Below are 16,262 nucleotides of genomic sequence, written 5' to 3' on the forward strand. Positions count from 1 at the left end.
TCATCCTCTGCAGCAGAAGTAACTCTGGGTCTTCCTTTCCTGTGGCGGTCCTCATGAATGCCAGTTAAATCATAGCCCTTCATGGTTTTTGCAACTGCACTTGAAGAAACTTTTCGGCGTTGACTGACCTGAATGTCTTAAAGTAATGGACTGTCGTTTCTCTTTGCTTATTTGAGCTTTATGGACCAAATAGCCCTGTCTTCTGTATACCACCCCTACCTTGTCACAACACAATTGATTGGCTCAAACGCATTAAGGAAAGTAATTCCACAAATTAACTTTAACAAGGCACACCTATTAATTTAAATGCATTCCTGTTGACAACTTTATGAAACTGGTTGAGAGAATGCCAAGAGTGTGCAAAGCTGTCAAGGCAACTTTGAAGAATCTCAAATATATTTTGATTTAACACTTTTTTGGTTACATGATTACATATGTGTTATTTTGTAGTATTGATGTCTTCACAATTATTATACAATGTAGAAAATAGTACAAATAAAGAAAAACCATTGCATGTGTAGGTGCGTCCAAACCGTTGACTGGTGTTTTGTTTGTGTGTGTATATACACTACCGTTCAAAAGTTTGGGGTCACTTAAATGTCCTTGTTTTCCATGAAAACATACATGAAATGAGTTGCAAAATGAATAGGAAATAAAGTCAAGATGTTGACAAGGTTATAATGATTTTTAATTGAAATAATAATTGTCCTTCAAACTTTGCTTTCGTCAAAGAATCCTCCATTTGCCGCAATTACAGCCTTGCAGACCTTTGGCATTCTAGTTGTCAATTTGAGGTAATTTGAAGAGATTTCACCCCATGCTTCCTGAAGCACTTCCCACAAGTTGGATTGGCTTGATGGGCACTTCTTACGTATCATACGGTGACTGTTCTGGTCACTCCATTATAGACAGAATACCAGCTGACTGCTTCTTCCCTAAATAGTTCTTGCATAGTTTGGAGCTGTGCTTTGGGTCATTGTCCTGTTGTAGGAGGAAATTGGCTCCAATTAAGCGCATGGCGTTGCAAAATAGAGTGATAGCCTTCCTCTTTCAGGATCCCTTTTATCTTGTACAAATCTCCCACTTTACCACCAACAAAGCACCCCCAGACCATTACTTTGCCTCCACCATGCTTGACAGATAGCACTCCTCCAGCAAGCACTCCTCCAGCATCTTAATTTTTTCTTCGTCTCACAAATGTTCTTCGTGATCCGAACACCTCAAACTTAGATTAGTCTGTCCATAACACTTTTTTCTAATCTTCCTCTGTCCAGTGTCTGTGTTTTGCCCATCTTAATCTTTTATTTTTATTGGCCAGTCAGAGATGGACTGGTGTTTTGCGGGTACTATTTAATGAAGCTGCCAGTTGAGGACTTGTGAGGCATCTGTTTCTCAAACTAGACACTCTAATGTACTTGTCCTCTTCCTCTGTTGTGCACCGGGGCCTCCCACTCTTTCTATTCTGCTTAGAGCCATTTTGTGCTATTCTGTGAAGGTAGTAGTACACAGCGTTGTACGATATCTTCAGTTTCTTGGCAATTTCTCGCATGGAATGGTCTTCATTTTTCAGAACAAGAATAGAATGACGAGTGTCAGAAGAAAGGTCTTTGTTTCTAACATAATTGCAAAAGGGTTTTCTAATGATCAATTAGCCTTTTTAAAATGATCAACTTGGATTAGCTAACACAACGGGCCATTGAAACACAGGAGTGATGGTTGCTGATAATGGGCCTCTGTACGCCTATGTCGAAATTCCATACAAAATCTGCCTTTTCCAGCTACAATAGTCACTTACAACATTAACAATTTCTACACTGTATTTCTGATCAATTTGATGTTTTAATAAACAAAAAATATGCTTTTCTTTCAAAAACAAGGATATTTCTAAGGTACCCCAAACTTTTCATTGTGTGTGTACACACACACGRCAAACGTTTGGATACACCTAGTCATTCAGTGGTTTATTTTTATTTTTACTATTTTCTACATTGTAGAATAATTGTGAAGACAACTGTGAAATAACACATGGAATCATGTGTTAACCAAAAAAGTGTAAGGTCAAAATATATTTATTTAGGGCATAAACCAACCTCTCTCCTTATTGCTACTACTAATACACACGAATCATATTCAAACAACGTTAGAATATCTTTTTGCTTTTCTAACCATGAATGTGACTTTCCTCCTCAACTTATAGGCAACCTTTCACATCCATATTCTTTTGGTCCTTCTCAATGGACTACTCCTCTAAAATGTACCGTACTAGTACACAAGCATGACAATTTATCCATACACACACTCCGCGGCTGGGACTTGCGTCCCCTAGGGATCTATCCTACACGTAACCTACCCTACACTGTAGTATCACTCATGGATCTCTCATAGTACTAGCTCCACTCGGGACTTATCCTTATGGAACCTACCCTACGCCATATATTTACGACTGGTCGTAAACACAATGGGACTACTGAATAAGCTCAGGCTTTCTAGGTCCGTATTCTATTGTTCATCATACGATTCTTATCTCCCCTAGATGTCAGAATGAGTGGTAACAGGTGTAGGAACTGTGCCTACCTTGTTTCTGTGTGCCTGCTCCACTGATTTGGATTCTCCAGTTACACTGTAAATCGTGGTGAATAATGCCGACAACGCCAACTGTTCATATTTTTAAACAACACAAKGTTTTTACTTAGGAAGAGTTAAGAAATCAATATTTGCTGGAATAACTATGAATTTCAATCTCAGCTTTCAGTGGGGCTAGAGGAAGGTCCTCCACCAAATTTCAGTGGGTGTGAGACCTGGAGAGGCCTTCAAGCTTAAGTGTCACACTGAAATTTGGTGGAGGATCGGTGATGATCTGGGGGTGCTTCAGCAAGGTTGGAATCGGGCAGATTTGTCTTTGTGAAGGACACATGAATCAAGCCACGTTCAAGGTTGTCCTGGAAGAAGACTTGCTTCATTTTGCTCTGACAATGTTCCCTAATCCAACTCTTGAGGATTAGTTTTTCCAGCAGGACACAGCTAGGTCAATCAAGGTGTGGATGGAGGACCATCAGATCAAGACCCTGTCATGGCCAGCCCAATCTCCAGACCTGAACTCCATTTGAAAACCTCTGGAATGTAGTCAAGAGGAAACAGATGTTCACAAGCCATCAAACAAAGCCGAGCTGCTTGAATTTTTGCACAAGGAGTGGCGTAAAGTCACCCAACATTGTGTAAGACTGGTGGAGAGCATGCAAGACACATGAAAACTGTGATTGAAAATCAGGGTTATTCCACCAAATATTGATTTCTTCCTAAGTTAAAACATTAGTATTTGGTTATTCGTGGTCTGACAACACTGCATGTTTTTTGTTATTTTGACCAGTTGTCATTTTCTGCAAATAAATGCGCTAAATTACAATATTTTTATTTGGAATTTGGGAGAAATGTTGTCAGTAGTTTATAGAATAAAACAAAAATGTTCATTTTACCCAAACACATACCTATAAAGAGTAAAACCAGAGAAACTGATAATTTTGAAGTGGTCTCTTAATTTTTTTCAGAGCGGTATATATGGGGAATACAACATTCTCAGATCTGTAGATTTTGCTGCCGAGAGACAGAATCACTAGATCATTTATTTAGGTATTGACCCCATGTAGCTTGCTTCTGGTCACTGGTTCAGGAATGGTTAAAAAATCACATTCACTTAAAATTAACCTTTAAAATAAGTGTTGGGCGATTTGGAAAGCCATAGTCAGTCAATAATACAATAATACTGGTAGGAAAAGTTTACATCTTTAGCTCATCTGTGGATACTATGTGATTTAGAAAGGTTCAAAATGTATGTAAAACATCACAGCAAATTTGAAAAATATATGACACATGGAAACCAAACGAGGGTGGTGTATGGTGAGTGGCTGAGGGATGGGATTAAAACATGTGTTTGGTAATGTATTAATTGATTGCTGTATATAAAAGTACCATGTATGTAAAATGTAGCAGAATAGCTGCTACATTTGTGTCTTCCGAAGTGTTAAAAAAAAAAAACTCTTCCTGGAGCTGGCCGCCCGGCCAAACTGAGCAATCGGGGAGAAGGGCTTTGGTCAGGGAGGTGACCAAGAACCCGATGGTCACTTTGACAGAGCGCCAGAGTTCCTCTGTGGAGATGGAAGAACCTTCCAGAAGGACAACCATCTCTGCAGCACTCCACCAATTGGGCCTTTGTCGTAGAGTGGCCAGATGGAAGCCACTCCTTTGTAAAAGGCAAGTGACAGTCCGCTTGGAGTTTGCCAAAAATCGCCTAACGGACTCTGACAATGAGAAACAAGATTCTCTGATCTGATGAAACCAAGATTGAACTCTTTGGCCTGATTGCCAAGCGTCATGTCTGGAAGAAACCTGGCACCATCTCCATGGTAAATCATGGTGTGGGGATGTTTTTCAGCACCAGGGACTGGGACACTAGTCAGGATCGATGGAAAGATGAATGGAGGAAAGTACAATGAGATCCTTAATGAAAACCTGCTCCAGAGTGCTCAGAACCTCAGACTGATCACGATAACGACCCTAAGCACACAGCCAAGACACCTCAGGAGTGGCTTTGGGACAAGTCTCTGAATGTCCTTGAGTGGCCCAGGCTTGAACCCGATCGAACATGTCTGGAGTGACCTGAAAATGGCTGTGCAGCGCCTAATCCAACCCGACAGAGCTTGAGAGGATCTGCAGAGAAGAATGGGAGGAAATCCCCAAATACAGGTGTGCCAAGCTTGTAGCGTCATACCCAAGAAGATTCGAAGCGTAATCGCTGCCAACGGTGCTTCAACAAAGTACTGAGTAAAGTCTGAATACTTATGTAAATGTGATATTTCAGTATATTTTAATACATTTGCTTGCAAAAATGTCTAAATACCTGTTTTTGCTTTGTCATTATGGGGTATTGTGTGTAGATTTATCAAGATACATTTTAGAATAAGGCTGTAACGTAACAAAATGTAGAAGAAGTGAAATCGTCTGAATACTTTCCGACTGCACTGCAAACAATTCACACAATGAATGTGCACAACTTGGCAGGAGAGTGCATTCTGGAGAGAGACGTGTATTTTATCCACACTCCCCTTGTGCTGTGCCCACCCCGCGGCCATCTCGTGTGTGTGTGTGTATATATGCTACTGCTCGGCCCCCCAAAAATTCTCAGTCGACTAATGACTCACCGTTCAAAAGTTTGGGGTCACATAGAAATGGCCTTGTTTTGAGAAAGAAAAGCTCTGTCATTTTAAAACACTTAAGTTGAAAGTTTTCATTTTACACATTCTCCCCTCTCTCCTCAGCTGGAACAAGCTGACTGACCGCTTCTTCAAAACGTCTCCCTGGCCAGAGTCTGAGGCCATCGCTTCCCTTGTTGGAAACGGTGAGTGCGCGCGCCAGTCTACTGCTGACTCTCCTTCCAGTTTGGGCACAAGCCTGTTCAGATGATCATGGACACGAGTGGTGGTAGTTAGTAGTACTAAGTAGAAGACATTATCTCTCCGGGGTTAGTTGGTTTTTGCAGCAGAATCATATCCAAAAACAGACATCACACAAGAATTGTGACACAAAATAACGTGGACCACACATTTATTGAACAGTTGCTGGAGTGAAAAAAGTTCAACTTATTATTGTGTGGCGTGCAGTAGTAGCATTTTTGAAAAGGATACATGTTATGGCAGCATGAGTGAATGTCTTTKTTTGTTGTTTTTTCAACGGTGGACAGAGAAATGTGGACCTGATGGTAGGAGTTTAAACTTTAAACAGGATGTCTAGTATCCATTAGGGTGTTCTCTGCTTTCTTTAGAGCTGTTTGCTAATAGAGTGGAGACCATGTGGTTCACAAACTAGTTTCCTGCCTCTGTAGAATATTCATGCTGTTGCTGTTCTCCATTGACAATGAAGTGGGAAGAATGCACAGGTTAATGTTTGTCATGAGTCTTGCCTTGGAAGCAGAAAAAAGCGATTTCTGCTCAGTGGGCCAGCTGCACTCAAAATATTGTAAAAATGTGTTATTTGGTTTTAATTTAGGGTTAGGCATTAGGGTTTGAAGTGTGGTTAGGGTTCAAATCAGATTTTATGACCTGTGCCAGCTGTTGACCACTGCAGAGCTGCCTCCAGGTCAAGATTCATTACAATAAATGCCAGCAAGCGAAGAAGGCAAAGAATGTTGTGCCATTCTATCTTGTTGCGCTTGCTCACTGTTGCTGTTGGCCCATTCAGATGCTGTGTTCCTGATCCTGTATAAGGAGTTGTACTACAGACACATCTATGCTAAAGTCAGTGTGAGTATCTATCCTGCCACAGAAACATTGTTTAACCCCTATCGGCTTTCAAATATAAACCAAACATCTCCTGTCCGGGATGGATTTAATCCAATGGATATACAGTGGACAGAAATATAATAATGTCACTACTTGGAAGACTTTACATAAATAATGATTTTGTGTTCTTTGACCATTAGGGAGGACCCACTCTCGACCAGAGATTTGAGTCTTACTACAATTACTGCAACCTCTTCAACTACATTCTAAGTAAGTCTGAGTACTAAATATTTGTTGTCTTAATATATTTTCATAATACACTGTTACATTGGATGTTTTCAAATCCTCAATAAGCAGGTATATATTGTTCTATATAGATGCAGATGGACCCGCCCCATTGGAGCTGCCCAACCAGTGGCTCTGGGACATAATTGATGAATTCATTTATCAGGTAAATTAACATAGTTTGGTATGTTGCATGTGTATTAGTTTTTCAGCTTCAAAATGTACACTACCGTTCAAAAGTTTGGGGTCACTTAGAAATGTCCTTGTTTTGAGAAAGAAAAGCAGCTTCATTAAATAGTATCAGTCTCAACGTCAACAGTGAAGAGGCGACTCCGGGATGCTGGCATTCTAGGCAGAGTTGCAAAGAAAAAGCCATATCTCAGACTGCCCAATAAAAAGAACAGATTAAAATGGGCAGAGAAACTCTGCCTAGAAGGCCAGCATCCCGGAGTCGCCTCCTCACTGTTGACGTTGAGACTGGTGTTTTGCGGGTACTATTTAATTAAGCTGCCAGTTGAGGACTTGTGAGGCATCTGTTTCTCATACTAGACACTCTAATGTACTTGCCCTCTTGCTCAGTTGTGCACCGGGGTCTCCCACTCTTCTTTTCATTCTGGTTAGAGCCAGTTTGCGCTGTTCTGTGAAGGGAGTAGTACACAGCATTGTACGAGATCTTCAGTTTCTTGGCAATTTCTCGCATGGAATAGCCTTAATTTCTTAGAACAAGAATAGACTGACGAGTTTCAGAAGTAAGTTATTTGTTTCTGGCCATTTTGAGCCTGTTATCGAACCCACAAAAGTTGTGCAAACATAAATGGAAAAGGGTTTCTAATGATCAATTAGCCTTTTAAAATCAAACTTGGATTAGCTAACACAATGTGCCATTGGAACACAGGAGTGATGGTTGCTGATAATGGGCCTCTGTATACCTATGTAGATATTCCATAAAAAATCTGCTGTTTCCAGCTACAATAGTCACTTACAACATTAACAATTTCTACACAGTATTTCTGATCAATTTGATGTTATTTTAATGGACCCACATTTTTGCTTTTCTTTCAAAAACAAGGACATTTCCAAGTGACCCCAAACTTGTGAACAGTAGTGTACTTTTCTGGCAATTCTTTTCATCTATGGCATTAATTTGGTACCCCTCTGTCTTGAAGCTGCTATGACACATGGAATTGTGACTGCATTTGAATAAGAAGTTAACAAGGTCACTCTTCTTCCCCAACCAGTTCCAGTCGTTCAGCCAGTATCGCTGCAAGACAGCCAAGAAGTCTGAGGAGGAGATTGAGTTCCTGAGGAACAACCCCAAGATCTGGAATGTCCACAGCGTTCTAAACGTGCTCCACTCGCTGGTGGACAAGAGCAACATCAACCGCCAGCTGGAGGTCTACACCAGTGGAGGTAAAGAAGTTACAGCTGTAGATGCATTGTATATGCATTGATATATTGTTGCATATCGTTATAAAAATATATTGTTTGTAGTGATATATTATGACATAACGATATATAATTTGTAGCAAAATATTTTGACATTGTCTTACACCACATTCTTCTCAGTGATCAATACTGAATGGTTGATGCAGTCCAAGGTTCCTGTGCGACAGCTCTAACAGGTTGTGTTTTGTGTCGCAGGCGATCCAGAGAGTGTGGCTGGCGAGTATGGCCGTCATTCCCTGTATAAGATGCTGGGATACTTCAGCCTGGTGGGGCTGCTGAGGCTACATTCTCTGCTCGGGGACTACTACCAGGCCATCAAAGTCCTGGAGAACATCGAACTCAACAAGAAGGTACACTGGCCTCTGTGTAGTAGTACTGTCAAGGTTCATACAGCTGAAGATGCATCTCCAAATCGAATCAAATGTATTAGTCACATACACATGTTATACAGATGTTAACATGGGTGTAGTGAAATGCTTACGTTCCTAGCTCCAACAGTGCAGTAATAACTAACAATAGGAAAGGAATATTAGAACGAGCAATGTCAGTGTTCTGAATATAAATATATGTATATGATGGTGTGTGTTATGGACAGTATGTGAATCGAAAAGGTGTGCACAGCAGTAGTTATTTAGGATGAGCCTTAACTAGAATACAAATACATACATATGAAGCAGGATTTCCGTTTGGAAAATGTGGTGCTGGATAATGTGACCGGGAAGATTTCAATTTTCCGGACCCATATGCACCCATTAGGGTATCCACCCTCGGTGCTCAGAATGACAGAAATCACATGTCGATTATGGTAATTCATTTTAACAGAACATGCAGCTCATGTAATGAAACAGCCAATAAAACATTTTATAACATTTGTCAAAATACAATTCGCGGGTGAACACCTTTCTAAAAAGTGCCCATGAGAAAACGCCCTTCTAAACAGTGCACCTGGTAGCAGTTCCATATGTGACTGTGGTGAAAATCTCCGTTAAAAACTTAAGAGGGGGAATCTAAAGATGCAACAACTAGGATGGGTTGCTAATAAGACTAGGATTGTGCCTTTGGCTTCTGGACAAAGAAAAAAAGTATAACAGGACATAAATGGCATGGCTGTGGGTCCAATAGAGAAGTACATGGAAATACATTTGCCAAAATTATATAATTACTCCTGTCTATACAGAAAGAAATTAAACAATTGAAAATACTTCACCAGAAAGAAAGCATGACTTAGCCACATAGGAATTGAGGATCATTATCTAATTAAATAACATTTCTGTGGATTGTTTCAAATCACAAGCTCGTAAGCCTGAATTAGTGAGTTGTGGGTGTCAGTGAAAAGCATCTAAAATATGTGTGAAGATAATTTCTTGGGTGTAATTTAATATGTTTAGCTAAGATATCGGTGAGTCTCTCCAGAATGGTTCAGCTGTCTCCCGCCATTTCTTGCGCATTCATTGTGTGAATTGTTTGCCCTTTGATAAATAAATACAGTATGTAATGGGGAATAGATTTGTATGTCACCAGTAGTAAATGTACTGTTAATCCACACAATTTGGTTACATAAACTTATGTTAATTTATGTATTAATTACAAGTAATTTACCGTTCTCATTCTGAGTGGAAATGTTGTTTTCAGAGTTCACAACCTGCTGCAGTTGTGAGAAACAAGTTTTGGTTTATTTCATAACCATAATTGTAAAGATTTGTGTACTTTTTAAATGTTGTGTTTTGTTTGGAGTGCTCCATGTGAGCAATGAGCATGTCTGGTTTCTCTGAGCACGCATAAGTACCTGACCAATTGCAGGGAAATGTATGAAAGTGTTTTTTTTAACATCCATTGTGAATGCTATATTAAAACTCTAGTTCCTCAGTACACTATTTTTAAAAATCGTTCCAACAAGCTCCCCCTCGATAATCACCACTCTGTGTGAAAGAGTTATGTACTACTGCATTGGCCTACAAGCTTTGAGTTCCATGCGCTCATTTCTTTAGCACCAATGGATCACGGTATATCAATGTGTTCATATGGCAGAGGCTGGTAATCTTGAAATAGTTTACTTGATTTTTAGATATTTGTAATTCTAATTCAGATTTTTATGATTAACCACGTGACAATGATTTTGAGAAATGAACACGTTATTGAAATGAAACTGTTCCATGAAAACGTGCATATAAAAATCATAACTGGAACGCAGAACGGTAGAAATGGTAGGATAAATTGTAATCTTCCCCTAACTTGAAACTCACATGCTGCCTATGAAGTCTTTATAAAATAATTGCCTCCACATTTCCGTAGTCGGATTTTGCCTATAGGCAACTTTGAAGCAAGGTAAGACATGCCTCATAATATGAAATAAGACATTCACGTTTCAAATAAAGTAAGTTTTTTAAATGCATACTGCCTCCAGCTCACATTGTAAAGTGGTGTGAGGCGCACTTCAATTACCAGTTGAGAAGTCAAAATGCTGTGCGTGTCTGATAGTCCTCATGCATCTTATTTATCAAAAAGCTAACGAAGATGGACACGGAACAATGTAATTCCCCCCAAAAATAAATATGCAAATTAATCTATAGACTGATAAGCATGACTGTCAAATGTATTTTCCATCAACTGGTATTTCCATCAATTAATAAAAAGCATTCTTTAACAGTGTTTTAGTTTTTCTCCTGGTCATTTTGGCCGGCAAGTTTAATCGGCTTTTCATATAATTTTTTCCGGCCAAGTGGTTAGAGCGTTGGGCCAGTAACCGAAAGGTTGCTGGATCATATCCCCGAGCTGTAAACATTATTAAAGTGACCTGTGTTCAATGACTATGGACATAGGGCAGCAGTCTCTAGCGTGCAGGGTTGAGTACCGGGTGGTAGCCGGCTAGTAAGTTACTAAAGTTCAGGGCAGGGTACTGGTCTGAGGCCGGCTAGTAGTGACTATTTAACAGTCTGATGCCCTGGAGATAGAAGCTGCTTTTCAGTCTCTCGGGTCCCAGCTTTGATGCACCTGTACTGTCTCCGTATCTATGCACACTCTCTGATATTGACAGACCTACGAATTAAGGAGTGGGCCTTAACTGTTGAGACCCCTCTATCCATATTTCTACTCCATATTTCTCTCTCCAATTGATTCCCTATTTGTTCTAACCCAGTCACTTCCCTCTACTTTATATTTAATCTCTCAGAGTATGTACTCTCGTGTGCCTGAGTGCCAGATCACCACCTACTACTACGTGGGCTTTGCCTACCTGATGATGAGGAGGTACCAGGATGCCATCCGTGTCTTCGCCAACATCCTACTCTACATCCAGAGGACCAGGAACATGTTCCAGAGGTCCACCTATAAATATGAGATGGTCAGTGACAATGTTTGTGCGCATGCACCTTCAGGACTGCCGCACAGAAGAAATGCCAGCCCGCGCAGATGTTGATATTGTTAGCTATAACATGGCAATAATTTGCTATTTCTTTGTTCAGCCATGGGGGAGTGATTGCTTCCAACATTTGCTTCCTGGGCCCGAGAAGCAGGCAGTTTAATTTGGGCATGCATTTCTTCCAAAATTCCAGATACTGCCCCCTACCCTAGAGAAGTTAACAGACCATTTTCTATTTTTAAACATGTGACTTGAGCTTTCAGACAACTAAAAAGAAAAAAGTTTAATGTCAAGCCCTGCGTAATGTTTTTACATCTAATAGAATAGGCCAACATTGAACACCATATAGGCCACTATAGGATGAAATCAATAGCTATTTCCATATGAAAATGTTATGGGATGCATTTGATCCCTTGTTTTTGTTAGTAGGCCACTGATAGGCCAAATAGCCTCAGTAGTTTACTTGGCAAATGTCTAAAATTAACTGGAAGCGGGTACAGCCTCCATGTTCACAGTAAATGCACGCAGAAAGTTGCACAGAATGCTCACAAGACTTACAATGTTCTCAGTGGTAGATTTTTGGGGGGGGAATATTGGTCAGTGGGCCTAACCTGTGATAACTACATTACTGATTATGATGGACATCTCCCTCTCAGAGCTGGGTGATGATCAGGGCACATAATGGAAAACGTTTTAAAATGAACACGACCCTGGTAATTGGTTGAGTTACTTCTTCCTGCTCTTCCAGATCAGCAAGCAGAACGAGCAGATGCACGGGCTGTTGGCAATAGCCCTGACCATGTACCCCATGCGCATCGACGAAAGCATCCACACCCAGCTCAGGGAGAAGTACGGAGACAAGATGCTCCGCATGCAGAAGGGGTGAGCGAGAGAAAGTCTACGCTTACTACCATACTGTGGGAACTAGGGGCTAGAGGGATTTATAGGCCCAATCCCAAATCAAGCCCTATGTGGAGATCTGACAGACAGGATTTGTTTGGTCTAAGCAATATAGTGAAACTTCCACCTGCCTTATCAGAGGGCGAGGTGGAGCTATTACCACATTGCTTACTTGCACCTGTCAAATCCACTCAGATCGCCACAGGTGCATAGGGCGTAAGGGTCTACAGTTCGATTTTGAATTGGGCCATAGTTGGTGTTTGAGACTTGACTGCCATGACTTTGTGACCTCAGAGACCTGCAGGTGTTTGAGGAGCTGTTCAGCTTCGCCTGTCCCAAGTTCTTGTCCCCGGTGGTGCCCAACTACGATAATGTGCTCCCCAACTACCACAAGGAGCCCTTCCAGCAGCAGCTCAAGGTGTTCGCTGAGGAGGTGCAGCAACAGGCCCAGCTCTCTACCATCCGCAGGTAACGAGTTATCTCTGAGAGTCGGGTGAGCTGCTACAGTCAGTCAAGTTCAGCACCTCCCTGTTTCACTTCGTTTCAAAATATTTCTCCCTACTGAACAAGACCCAGCTCTCTAGCATTGCTCTCTAACATGGTTCCTTGGTTTCCCCCTCTAACCTCACCCTGCTCCATGTCTCTGCTGTACAGTTTCCTGAAGCTCTACACCACCATGCCTGTGGCCAAGCTGGCAGGGTTCCTAGACATGACTGAGCAGGAGTTCCGCATCCAGCTTCTGGTCTTCAAACACAAGATGAAGAACCTGGTGTGGACCAGCGGCATCTCTGCCTTGGACGGAGAATTCCAGTCCGCCTCCGAGGTCGACTTCTACATTGACAAGGTGTGTGTGTTAGATGTGTCGTTACACAGAGCCCACTCACCTCGTTTTAGATTCTGTTTAACCTTTCTAGGACAGACGTTCTGCTAGCAGATCCCCCCCTCCCCCTTTCATACAGCAAATGAAAGATAAACATCTTGTGAATCCAGCCAACATGTCCGATTTAAAAAAAATAAAAAAGTTTTACAGCGAAAACACAACATTTATGTTAGCTCACCACCAATTCCAAAAAACACACAGCCATTTTTCCCAGCAAAGATAGCTTTCACAAAACCCAGAAATAGAGATTAAATTAATCACTAACCTTTGAACATCTTCATCAGATGACACTCATATGACATCATGTTACACAATACATTTATGTTTTGTTCGATAATGTGCATATTTATAGCCACAAATCTTGGTTTACATTGGCGCCATGTTCAGAAATGGCTCCAAAATATCCGGAGAAATTTTAGAGAGACCCGTCATCTAACATAAATACTCATCATAAACTTTGATGAAAGATAAATGTTTTACATATAATTAAAGATACACTGGTTCTTAATGCAACCGCTGTGTCAGATTAAAAAWWTTTTTTTTTTTTTTTTAACTAGTAAAAAGCACACCATGCAATAATCTGAGACGGCGCTCAAATATAAATAACATTTCTCCGCCATGTTGGAGTCAACAGAAATACGAAATTACATCATAAATATTCCCTTACCTTTGAATATCTTCATCAGAATGCAATGCCAGGAATCCTATTTCCACAATAAATCGTTTTTTTTGTTCAAAGTCCATTACTTATGTCATATTAGCAACTTTATCTAGCATGTGTAGTACACGTGTCCAAACACCGGCGCATTGAATGCAAACGTCGGATGAAATCTTCAAAAAGTTATATTACAAGCCGAATAAACTGGTCAAAATTAGTAGAAAATCAATCTTTAGGATGTTGTTATCATATATATCCAATAACGTCCCAACCGGAGCATTTCTTCATGTCTATATAACTCATGGCACACATGGACATCACATGGCTAGCGTGCGTGGCCAGGAACTGGAACTCTGCCAGACCAGTCACTCAAATAGCTCCCATCTGGCCCCACATCACACTAGAGGCTTCATTCCACGTTCTACCGACTTTTGACATCTAGTGGAAGGCGTATGGAGTGCATACAGATCCATAAATGACAGAGATTTGAATAGGCGATGACTTTCACATCAACCCATTTCAGATTTTTCACTTCCTGTTTGGAAGTTTGCCTTCCAAATGAGTTCTGTTATACTCAGACATAATTCAAACGGTTTTAGAAACTTCAGAGTTTTCTYTCCAATAGTAATAATAATATGCATATATTGTCATCTGGGATAGAGTAGGGGGCCGTTCAATTTGGGCACCAATTCATCCAAAAGTGAAAATGCTGCCCCCTATCCCAAAGAGGTTTTAATGTAGTAACTCCGTCAATATGGAATTAACTCTTTGGACATAATGTAGTGAAGTAACCTGTATTCCCTGTCTGTTATGTTCCTGCAGGACATGATCCACATCGCAGACACCAAGGTGGCCCGCCGTTATGGAGACTTCTTCATCAGACAGATCCACAAGTTTGAGGAGGTGAGAGATTATACATTTTCAAATTACTTTACAGCAGTATTTCCAGGTAGCAACAGTCTTTGTTTACCTTTATCATAGTATTTCTGTTACATTGCAGACATTTGCTTCTATATTTAATTATTAGATATTTTTAAGTCACTTAATAGGAAAGTTAAAGGCTCCTTATCTGCTATTGAATTTGGTTTATTCCAATAAAAATGTAAAAAATGTTTACTCAGTTTGTACTTGTGTTATTCGCCATGCAGTTGAACAGAACGCTGAAGAAGATGGCTATGAGTGGAGCCAGCACCATTGCCACAGCCGCCACCACAACCACCCGGGCCACATGAGTCGGACCTTTGATTTACAGCTGCTAAATCCAGCCTACCTGGCTCTCTGTCTTGGCTCTGTTGATCCTCCAACAGAACGGTCGATAATGCTTTTTTAATTTAACAATAAAGGATGAAGTGGTGAGCTAAAAGCCATGTTTTGTTGGGTTGCACATGGAGTCATTGTGATAATTTATACTGTGATTTTAGTACCTTTCTCAAACAGTACAGTAGTTAATCAGCTAAATCAGAACCACTAGATGGCAACATTTAGCTATCAATATCTTTTCTCTCAAAAGTGCCACCAGTTATTTATAGGACTTCAGAGTTTTGTATTATAATTTATTTCAACTGCTATGAGATTAGATATTTACACTGAACAAAAATATAAACGCAACATGTAAAATGTTGGTCCCATGTTTCATGAGTTGAAATTTAAAAAATCACAGATTTTCCATACGCACAGAAAGCTTATTTCTCTCAAATGTTGTGCACGTTTGTTTACATCCCTGTTAGTGAGCAATTCTTATTTGCTAAAATAATCCAGCCACCTGACAGGTGTGGCATATTAAGAAGCTGATTAAACCACATGATCATTACGCAGGTGCACCTTGTGCTGGGGACACTGTAAAATGTGTTTTGTCACACAACACAATGCCACAGATGTCAAGTTGAGGGAGTGTGCAATTGGCATTTTGACTGCAGCAATATACATCAAGAGATGTTACCAGATAATTGAATGTTAAATTATCTACCATAAGCCGCCTTAGAGAATTTGACAGTACGTCCAACCAGCCTTACAACCACGCCAGCCCAGGACCTCCACATCCGGCTTCTTCACCTGCGGGATCGTCTGTGACCAGCCACCCGGACGTTTGATGAAACTGAGGAGTACTTATGTCCGTAATAAAGCACCTTTTGGGGGAAAAACGAATTCTGATGGTTTGGGCCTGGCTCCCCAGTGGGTGGTCCTCCAACAATCTCAGGGCTATCTATGGCTGCGCCCCTGCCCAGTTATGTGTTGTCCATAGATTAGGGCCTCCATTAATTAATTTCAATTGACCGATTTCCTTATATGAATTGTAACACAGTTAAATCATTGCAATTGTCGCATGTTGCGTTTATTTTCAGTGTATATAACACATTTCAACAAAAAATTGTCATCCAATATCTTGAGCTGTGTATTGAGAGATTGTCAGCATTCATGATTTACAGCATTTTGTGTGCCCTCCCCCATCTGTCAAAGGGTCAA

At 40.6% G+C, this 16,262-nt stretch overlaps 1 protein-coding gene across 1 annotated transcript in view; it reads left to right on the forward strand.

Moving 5' to 3' along the window:
• The window catches only part of LOC111977727 (eukaryotic translation initiation factor 3 subunit L), a 34,453-nt gene extending 19,270 nt beyond the window's left edge, over window positions 1-15,183 (forward strand). The window contains exons 4-15 of the mRNA XM_024007297.1: window positions 5,313-5,392; window positions 6,232-6,293; window positions 6,473-6,542; window positions 6,650-6,723; window positions 7,796-7,967; window positions 8,199-8,353; window positions 11,173-11,343; window positions 12,110-12,243; window positions 12,556-12,729; window positions 12,916-13,105; window positions 14,622-14,702; window positions 14,948-15,183. Coding sequence (XP_023863065.1) covers window positions 5,313-5,392; window positions 6,232-6,293; window positions 6,473-6,542; window positions 6,650-6,723; window positions 7,796-7,967; window positions 8,199-8,353; window positions 11,173-11,343; window positions 12,110-12,243; window positions 12,556-12,729; window positions 12,916-13,105; window positions 14,622-14,702; window positions 14,948-15,031 — 1,447 coding nt within the window. The 3' untranslated portion in view covers window positions 15,032-15,183. The remainder of the gene's footprint in view (window positions 1-5,312; window positions 5,393-6,231; window positions 6,294-6,472; window positions 6,543-6,649; window positions 6,724-7,795; window positions 7,968-8,198; window positions 8,354-11,172; window positions 11,344-12,109; window positions 12,244-12,555; window positions 12,730-12,915; window positions 13,106-14,621; window positions 14,703-14,947) is intronic.
• The last annotated feature ends 1,079 nt before the right edge of the window (window positions 15,184-16,262 follow it).

This window comes from Salvelinus sp. IW2-2015, linkage group LG18 (assembly GCF_002910315.2).
Source record: "Salvelinus sp. IW2-2015 linkage group LG18, ASM291031v2, whole genome shotgun sequence".
Lineage (NCBI taxonomy): Eukaryota > Metazoa > Chordata > Actinopteri > Salmoniformes > Salmonidae > Salvelinus > Salvelinus sp. IW2-2015.